The sequence below is a fragment of the Glycine max genome, chromosome 4 (genome assembly GCF_000004515.6).
Source record: "Glycine max cultivar Williams 82 chromosome 4, Glycine_max_v4.0, whole genome shotgun sequence".
Taxonomy (NCBI): Eukaryota; Viridiplantae; Streptophyta; class Magnoliopsida; order Fabales; family Fabaceae; genus Glycine; species Glycine max.
The window spans coordinates 13,891,448-13,901,769 of NC_016091.4; the positions used below are offsets into that span (position 1 = coordinate 13,891,448).

Sequence of the window (10,322 nt, forward strand, 5' to 3'; positions counted from 1 at the left end):
TTTCTCTGCTTGGAGTCAACTGTGTGTTCCTGCTTACATACAATTACATTTCTAGTTTGGTTCCTTATTCTAATTGCATAAACAAAAGAACAGTGAAAGCTGCAGGCAAACAAGTTTTACCCAATTTCAAAATGAAATGAAACGGGTTGGGGCTTATACATAATTACATCACTAGGTGACGGGTAAAAGTAATAATCACCCCCTGTCAACATCTAGTTATTAACCATCTAAACTAACTAACGTGATTAAATAATGGTACAAATTTCCACTATAATCAGTGAGTGAGAATAATATCTGTTCTGCTCCTAATACCATAGCCCTAGATTTTCTGACTACATAGTGAACACAATTGTATCATCATGTCATGATCTCTTGAAAAATTTACCACCTTTCTTCCCCATGCTTACACCAACATCAGAAGGGAAAAGATATTTTGTATCTGGCCTCCATTTCAACTCTTTGAGAGTGGAAAATAGGGTTGCAAGTTCAGGAGAGATATCACTGTCCTTTATGTTTTTACATGAGACTACTCTAAGGCACTCTAGCTCCTTCCAGTGCTCAATTACGGACTCCAAACCTTCTGTTGTAAGCAATGAGCATCCTTCTACGTAAAACAATTTTACCCGCCTGAAAATAGACCAACAACAACTGTAATGTAACTTGCAAATAACCCCAATATATATGGGACATGTCCATATAACTTATCAACTAAGGATACCCATAACATAACCACCTTTAAAGTTTAAACATGATAAATAATAAAGATATCAAAAGTATTTTCTTAAATGATGCAAGAAACCATACGTTTTAATATAAGGTGGTCGCCAATTGAAGATCACAAAAATGGCAATTTTCAAAATAAACTCTCAAAAACACTCTTAACACATCGGGACCACACTGAACCCAAAAGTTATAATTACTTATTTTCAACTTCCTAAACTTCAAGATTACCAATGCATATGATGCTACATAACAATTCTACACCAACACAATAAAAAATTTCATGAATTTGACTTTATTCAAGGGAGAAAATGTTTAAAGCAGGAAAAATACATCTATCCTTAATAGAAAACAGGTCGTGCTAAATAACTATTATAAATAAAAAATTCAAAAACATGGATATATCTTTATGAGTTTAATTTTGCCTTACACTCTCAACTAATCATAATCCACCTTAAATATGACTTTTAAGTCATTATTACAAAAACAACATTGTTATAATACATGGCAAACCGTGATTAGATGATAAAGTAAAAAACCATTATAATTCAAAATTCAAATCAACATGAGTATATTTTTATGAGTTCAATTTTAATACACTGTCTCAATTGTCAATATAAAGGTTTTACACTCTCAACCCATTAGAAATCACCATAAATCCGGATTTAAAAGTAATATTACAGATACCAACAACAATCTTCCAATAAACGGCAATCCATTTGCAGAATTAAAAATCTTAACATTGCTCAATGCATTCTAATTCAATCCTATCTATGTTTTCAAAAGAGGCAAACCCAATTTCACCATGGACCAATTCCAATTGCACATTTACAAATTCAAACTCAATGTGAAAATCAACCAGAAACAAAAAAGGACAAAACTTGTATTATCCAGTTTTTAAGTGTTCTTGGTGTTGTTCTCCAATCAGAATCATAATTCCACATTTCAGTTACATATGTTACCATTTAATGCAAACCTTTATTACACTAATTACCCAAATAAAACTCCAATTCTAATAGTACATAAACGCATCCCAGTTCAAAAAATCCCTACATTATATTACCTGCAAACAACAGCCAAACTCAGGGTGCCATCATCCAGCCCCCAGCAATCCTGAAGAACAATCTCCCTTGCATTCCTACACACCGAAAACAGCGCTCCCACGCCGTTCCGATCCCTCATCTGGAATTTCTGCAAATGCACCCTCTCAAGCGCCTCGCAGCAACCCAAATGCTCCTCCAACCCGGGGCTCCCATCGATCACCTTACACGACTGAACCCTCAGAGTCTTCAAATTCTCGCAAAACGAAACCCCGGCCAGCCACCCATCATCCATCCTGTGGTCCACAATCACCAACTCCTCCAACATCACACAGCACTGCCCAATCGCCTTCACCCCGTCGAAACTCCCTTCGCACCCCACAAGCTCCAATTTCACCAATCTCCTACACCCCTGCGCTAAAATCGTGAGCCCAATGTCCGAAACCACAGACTCATAAAAACCCCTCACACACCCAACTATTTTTAAAATCTGCAAATTCTCACACCCTGCAACGCCTCCCAAAACGGCGTCGTCGCACCTCTGCAGCTCGAGCTCCTGCAGAGTAACACATTCCGCGCCAATCGTCGAAATCCCGGCCTCGCTGCAACCTGCCACCTCGAGCTTGCGTAAATTAGGGCACCCGCCCGCGAGCGATTTGAGTCCGGCGTCAACCGTCTCGACCGGTAACAGGTTTTTTTCGACGCCGATTCGCCACGCGGAATCCACGTGCATCGAAACGAGCCTGTGGCTTACGACAATCGATGAGTATACAGAAGAAGTGAACGAACCTGGGACCAAGTCCACGTGGTTCAGGTTCGGGAAGCGAATAATTAACCGACCCGAGAGGACGAAGTTCCAATCGAGGACACGCAAGGTTCGGACGAGCCGACCCTGGAGGTTCAGCCAGCGTTTGCAGACTAAGGAGTTGGAGTTCCGCTGCTGCTGCGAATTGGGGAGCTTGGAGAGGATTCGGAGGAGAAGCTCGTCCGATAAAAGAAGGGTTCTGTCCATTATGATTAGTGTGGAATTGGGGATTAGGGTTTTAGATTTGGGGTCGGAGAGGTGCATGGCGAGGACCATAGGGTTGAGGGGCTCCGTGGTGGCGGTGGTGTTGAGCCAGGGCTTTAACGCTGGTGTGGCTGGTGGAGGAGTGAGGCTAGGGTTTGGGTGAAGCGACATCGTTTCAACGGAGTAGAATAGTGTTTTTGTGATGGTGGTGTTGTTGTTAAGAAGCTTCGCATTCCCGATCGGTAGTAAACAACTTGAGCTGAGCAGAGTGGTGTTAGTGGCGTTGGTGTTTTTGGGATTTTGTTGTTTGTTGGGCATGGTTTGTGGAGGTATGTGTCTATCTATCTAACAACTAAATTGTGGGTCTGAATTTTTATTATTTTGCAATCATTTGTTTTCTTTTTTTGCTTTTTGTTTTCTTGTTCATGGTTTTGGTTGAAAGATTTGGTCTGGTGTGGTGTGTGGACCGATTTGGGGTATTGAAAGCACTAGAGACAATTTTTAGCCTTCTTTGTATTTTACTTTTTTCCCCTTTTCAATCATTTTTTGTTTTATACGGTTGAAATAAAAGTAATTCACTAATTATTTTAGGTGATAGAATAAAATGCATGAGTTACTATAAACTTTTAATATTTGTCTTGTATTTATATGAAAAAAATAAAAAGTAATTTTATTTGTGGATGCATCATTATTTCTTTTGGCTTAATTGCATATTTTATTTTTTAAAAATTTTATCCCAACAAATTAATTTAGCATGTTTTATCCTCAACTTTTAAAAAATTTGAGAATTTTATCATTTATCATTTTACTCCTAAAATAATTACATTTTTTATCTCCAATTTTTTGGCCAAATTTTATATCCAACCTTTTTTTGATGAATTTTACTCTTGACTTTTTATTTGTTTGGTAAATTTTATTCTTAACTTTTGTGTTTATTAATGAATAAACAACGAAGGATAAAATTCATAAGTTTTTAAAAGTTGAAGGTAAAATATATTAAATTAATTCATTGAGAATAAAATTGGTTAAAAATTAAAAAGTTACAAATAAAAATTACAATAAGCATTAATTTTTTTTCTCCGTATAATGGATAATTTTATATAATGTATTAATGTGGATGTGATTATCGTGTGATAATGGGTCATAATGTTTTTTTTTCAAACTAGTTTATAAAAGCTTATAAAAAATAGTTTATAAGTTAATGAAAAAGGTTGTTGAGAAATTTCGAGATAAACATTTTTTTAGGGAAAAAAATTGTTGGAAAAAGATCTTGGGAAATGACTTATTTGATTTTTTATTTTATTTTTTAGTTTAATTATTTATCTTTTCAAACTGATTTTAAATGATTCTTCTGTTCATATATTCTTAACGTCACGAATGAGATGAAAAAATATTAATGACTAAAAATTATTATAAAGTATAATTTTTTTTTTTTCCTCCTCTTCTTCCCTTGCCCACTCTCACCTGTCAATATTGGAACTGTTAAGGTGGATTAGGATTAGCCCGTTGGGCTCAGCCCACCTAGACTCGCCTAATAAATAGGTCGACTCAACTAGGTTCATCTCTGAATGAGTCTTAAACATGGTTGATCCAACTAAAATAAAATAATAATTTAAGAAAACAAATTTTGAGTGAAAAATTATTTTTTAAAAAATAATTATAACAAAATTAAATACATGTGTGACAACATTTGTTCATGACTTTTAATTATTTTGGCAATTCCAATTTCAAATAAATTAATTTTCTAAAAGCAAAAAACCATTACACTTGTGGTTACTACACTAATTTTTTTTTTTAAAAAAAGGTAAGGTCCAATTTTTAAACTAATAAAAAATTTCAAAAAAAAATTCAATTCAACCCGACCCAATCACGTGATGGGCCAAATTGGCTCGTGAATTTTAGTCCATTTTAGCAACTCTACCCATCACCACCACCCACAATTATGGTGCATTCAACCACCACAACCTTCTAAGTGTGAAACCAAGCTAGACACCACTGCCATCAACTGGTGTAACATTCACCATCTCCTCCCAAAATGTCGGTGTACACCCAACAACATAAAAATAAGTTTCAAATTTTCAAATACATAAAAATAACTTATTTTTGAGGAAAAGAAAAGCTTTTTTTTTCTTGCCAAATTTTAGTTGATGTCCCAAACAAGTTTGGCAAAAAGCTTTTTCTCCGGAAAAAAAAAACTGAAATGATAAAAATAATGTTGTCCCATGTTGTAATATGTTTTTTTATTGGTTAAATTATTCAATTTGTTCTCTCTATTTTTATATTTTTCGATTAGGTCCTTTAATTTTAAAACAAAAATGCTAAATGCTACTATTCTGTCACATCTAAATTGACACAAAAGAAATTAATAATATTAGACAAAAAGGAAACAATGAATAATTTTTTTTAATTACCAAATTGAACATTAAAAACAAGGGATCAAATTGAACTTTTTGTTTTTTTTTTAAATAACCAAATTGAATAATGCACTAATGCATGGAACACATCTTACAATTGTTGTTTCTACATCACTTGTTAAAAAAATATAGTAAATGATGCATTGATACTTTTGTAATTAAATGCAACTTCACAACATTAGTTATTTATAAATCGATGTAAAAAAACATGTTTCTACATGGGTTTTTGTTTTAATTGATGTTGAAGTAATTATCTAACATCAATTCAAACTAATTGATGTTGAATCATTTTCATATATACTAATTCGAACTCGCTCTTGAAGTGGATCAAAAGGTCACTAAAATGAGGTTGAATAGCGACACTAAACCGACTATAACTTTCTCTACAAAGAACACACATATTCTAAAGTTGTAAAGATATATCAAAGTTCTATCTTTCAGAAGCCTTGTTAGGAACAATCTTTATCATTTGATAGTACTTTATATAAAAAAATAGCTTCCCAGTAAAAATCATACAAAAATATTGTCATATACTTCTTAAGAAGCTACTAAAAAATGTTAGACTCTGGGTAGTGTAGAACCTTTTTTTATCTATTATGCAACCACGTAGAGGATGCTTTTGAACTTTGAAGAATACTTCGAGAAATTTCTAATGGTCTTATATCAAAGATATAACATTGTAAAATATGTTTCTCAAAGTAAAAGATTCAGAAGCAACATGTCAAAAGCAACAAGGAAGGATAAATTACATACAAAATTTATATTGGTTTAGTCACAATCTTAGACTATCTCTAATCCCAACACTTATAAGATTTTTACTAATGTGATGCCCTCTACCCCTCACATATATGTACTAATAATAAAAGAATAAGAAATCAGAATTAATTAAAAGTTTTTAAAACACATTTAAATACAAGCCTTTCAAAAGGGTAAAAGACTCACATTCACTTTTCTAACATCATAATAAAACTTGTCCAAATAAATAACAAATCATCTTGGCTCAAAACAGGGTCATCCAAGACTTCATGAAATTAATATAGAAACTTATACCCCAATATCACATCCTATCAGAGCATTGTGTTCCCGTGTCCTCTAGCATGAGACTCTTCATAATCATCTACCTAACAATCTGCTCCCACGAACACAAGGTTCGAGATCATCACAAGATCCAAACACAAATAGCACACGGGGAATGAGTTATCACATTCCTAACTAATAGAGAGAAACAAGAACAACATGTAGGTATAAATATCATATAAACAAAATACAACTTACTTAAGCATAGCTCACATCATTTCACCACTTTATCGCGCAACATCACATCACAACACCATATGTCTCATTCATTTGTACTCAATGATCAAAACACAATATCACTAAATCAATCAATATCGATCATTACACAAGCGTTATGCAACAGATACACTAAGACTCAATCCTATATGCATTGTGGTATCATGTCGGTGAAAAACCTCGTCGGGCGCCCAGGAGTACATGATAAGACAAACCACACATTAGCAAGTCAAGTTACTCTCACTAGGTAAAATTATAGGGAGACCAGTCAAGGTAATGTTGTTTTGCGAGAATGCTCCAACTATGTGGGATTGACACAGGCTTAAAGGAGCATTCAAACCGGGTGTATTTACCCCCAAGGCCTACACTCTGAAGAGTTCGTCAGGGCCTCTCCCTCATGATTCAGGTTCAACCCAGAAAACATTTTAACACACAGACTCTATCTATGAACGGTACAAAACACATAACTCCTCAATTGTTCTCAAAATAGTTTTATCTCGTCGCGCTTGTGATTAAACTCGTCGGGTCCACTCCCCATAGTGGTTCCCAACACAATACTCGTCACGCATTAACTCGTCGCCCTTAAAGGGTCTTAGCATTAACTCATCGCGCTTAAAGGGTCTTAGCTTTAACTCGTCGCCCTTAAAAGGTCTTATAGTCGTGTGATTGTACAATTTATAGCTCACAACTCAATACACACAACATCTCAATGCACATATATATTACAAGTCAATATATACTCAATTTATCACATATATTCGGTTTCAATCACAATGGTATAATCCCAAAGTAGCATGTTATCACACCTCATGAATCATATACATTTTACCTATGAACTATGCAATACACACGACTCTTCAATTGTTCTCAAAATAATTTTATCTCGTCGCACTTGTGATTAAACTAGTCAGGTCCGCATAGTGGATCCCATCACAATACTCGTCGCCCTTAAAGGGTCTTACAATTGTGTGATTGCACAATTCATAGCTCAAAACTCAATACATACATCTTAATACACATGTATTTCACCTTTCATCACGGGTTCAATTTATCACATACTCACGATTTGAATCACAATTTCATAATCTCAATATAACAATTTATACAAAAGGTTTATCACAACATGGGAAGTAAAACCCCTCAAATAATTTCACACAATTATATCAAAATCAATTAATCAAAATCATAGGTATGAAAAACGAAAACACCAAGAGAACTAAATTTTATCAACCAATTCACATAAAGACATCAATATTGTATTTATAATCAGAAAGGAAAAATTCAATAAACATCCCAAAATAAACTCAATTTAATCCTCTAAGGATCCCTACACATGTTCATTCTAATCCCAGTTGCGATAAACTCATTCTTTACCTCTAAGCGGGCTCATGTGTGTATTGTGACAATGATAGAAGCATCTCTAATGCTTTTTTGAGATTCCTTGAGTTTTTCCTCTGATTGCGTTAATAGGATTTTCAAGCGTTAGAAAGAAGGAGAAGGGATTGAAGCCTCCATTCTACTGTTTATGTACGATGAGTATTTTTCCCTCCACAGAAATTATTTTCCAAATCCCAACGGTGAAGATGAGAAGAAATGAATCTCAAATAACATATCAAAATTTCACAATTATCCAATGGTTAACGAATCCAGGATTGTAGTTTTACTGAGACAGTCTTGGGAATCTGCGGGAAAAGAAAAAGATACGATGCAAAGGACATTTCTCTCTTATCTGACATGTTTTCGTAATTTCCAATGGTAAGAATGTTCGGAAAGGAATTCTGAATTTGGTGCTCAAATTTCACGACGATCCAATGGTGAATGACTCCGAGATCTTCATTTTTCTAAGATAGATTTCGTGGTATGCGAAAAAAGAGAAGGTTTTGGGAGGAGGAGAAGGGAAAACGTAGCATCTCTCTATTTATAGCTAGAGTACAACCTATCATTTACTCTATTTATTTATTTTTAAAGAGAAGGTTTTGGGAGGAGGAGAAGGGAAAACGTAACATCTCTATATTTATAGCTAGGGTACAACCTATCATTTACTTTATTTATTTATTTTTATTATTTTATAAAAAAAACTCTATTTTATTCCCTATCAAATGAATAAATAAAATATCCTTTTTATTTTCTCTCAAACCATTATTTTCATTAATAAAATTATTTCTCCTTATTTATTTAATTATAAAAATCTCATCATTTTTTTAAAACTCTATTTATTTATAAATAACATTCCTTTTTAAATTAGTTTACAAAAAATGAAATGTTACAACTAACACAAGCACTAATTGCAATATTTTTTTCTTTTTTTGAAGCCTCTAGAGACTTTTACACCTAAACCCTCACTGTCGTCACCCTTATGAGAAAAAACCCCTAGTAAGTACTCGCGACAACCATAAGGATGAATTTTGATGCATGTAGAAGTTGGCAATGAACCCCTCAAATATGTTGTGCCATTGCTCGTGATTAGGTTTTCCATTCTTTCTTCACAAACTTTTGTCTCGTGTTTGGATGTTGCTGCATGTACAAATTTGCATATTGACACTTTTGAAGCCCATTCATTGTTTAAGACGATAGGATTATATGCTAAGGAGGGGATTAGAAATACAAAATGAAAATTGAGCTGCAATTTTAAAAATTGCATATTGTTAATATATATATAAAATAAAATAAAAGAGAAGGACTATGAAATGCCTATTATGCCCATGGTTGAAATTTTGACATGTGGCAATTTTGTTGGTTTTTTGGTAATTTTATAATTATAGATACTCAATTTGGTTTTGTGGCATGTGGCTTGCTATTTTTTGTTGCCTTGGTTCTCACATTTTACTTGCAATTTTGGTGTCACTCAGTTGTAACATTTCAGTTGCAATTTTTTAACACGTACATCCTACATTCCTTTGCTTCTGCCACATGCTTTGTTGATTACCATTTTGGTGTGACGTTGTGGTTTTGGGTTGGTGATTTCCAGTTTTATTCCCTTGGCTCTTTTCTTCCTCTTTGGTTGCTTTTGCAGTTCAAGGTGTGAGTTTTTTATGTCTGTTGTGCATGTCTGTGTTTGGCACGGCTGCCATTGTTTTTCTACCCGATTTGTTATTGTTTTGTTGTTTACTTCATGTTCTATGATTCTTTACTAAATTTTTCCTTCCTATTCTATTTTTCTGCGTCCTTTTTTGTTGTTTGTTGCCCTTTGTTTTCCAGTTTTCCTTTGGTGCGTTGTTCCCTTTGGTTGCGAGGAGTGAAGGTAATACTTTTGCCCTGAGGTTACTGCATATGTAGTTCTTAATGTGGTCTTTGTTGTTACTTGTTGGGTTCCTTTTGAGTTTTATTCGTGGTTGCATGTGTAGTTAAGCTTTATATTCCTATTTTTATTTCTTTTTTGTTGATTTTCTTGCTTTGCTTTTCGCTGGGTTCCGTTTGTTTCCTATACTATGTTTGTTACGTTGTTTCGTTTGGTTCCCACGTGTGAAGGTTTAACTTTTGTGTTTTATTGGTTGGTCATTGTTGACATTTGTATCTGCATGTTTAGTTCGTAACTGATTGTTTGCCCTTTTGACTATTTTTGCTCATGTTTTTGGATTTATTACATCATCAATTTAGGAGTGGCAATTCTATGCAGAATTATGGCACGTACTCCGAATGAGATTAAGTTTATTGATGGGTCAAGAGAAACCCTTAAACTTGCTGTAAGGATCACGAATCTTTGGTTCGTTGGGACTCCCAACAAGTCTGAACAAGCTGAAATGGTTATTGTTGATTCTGATGTATGGTTTTTTTTGTTTTTTTGGTTGCTGGATTGTTAACCATTCAATCAGTTGTTTATATACTTTGCATGTTACAGGGAGATGA

At 34.2% G+C, this 10,322-nt stretch overlaps 1 protein-coding gene across 1 annotated transcript; it reads right to left on the reverse strand.

Moving 5' to 3' along the window:
• On the reverse strand, positions 1-3,321 carry LOC100814158 (F-box protein At5g07670). The gene is made up of 2 exons (XM_003523842.5): positions 1,784-3,321; positions 1-627 (listed from the first exon to the last, which is right to left on the reverse strand). Exons 1-2 carry the CDS (start codon positions 3,085-3,087, stop codon positions 363-365), a joined length of 1,569 nt encoding a protein of 522 aa, XP_003523890.1. The 5' UTR covers positions 3,088-3,321; the 3' UTR covers positions 1-362.
• Between the last annotated feature and the right edge of the window lie 7,001 nt (positions 3,322-10,322).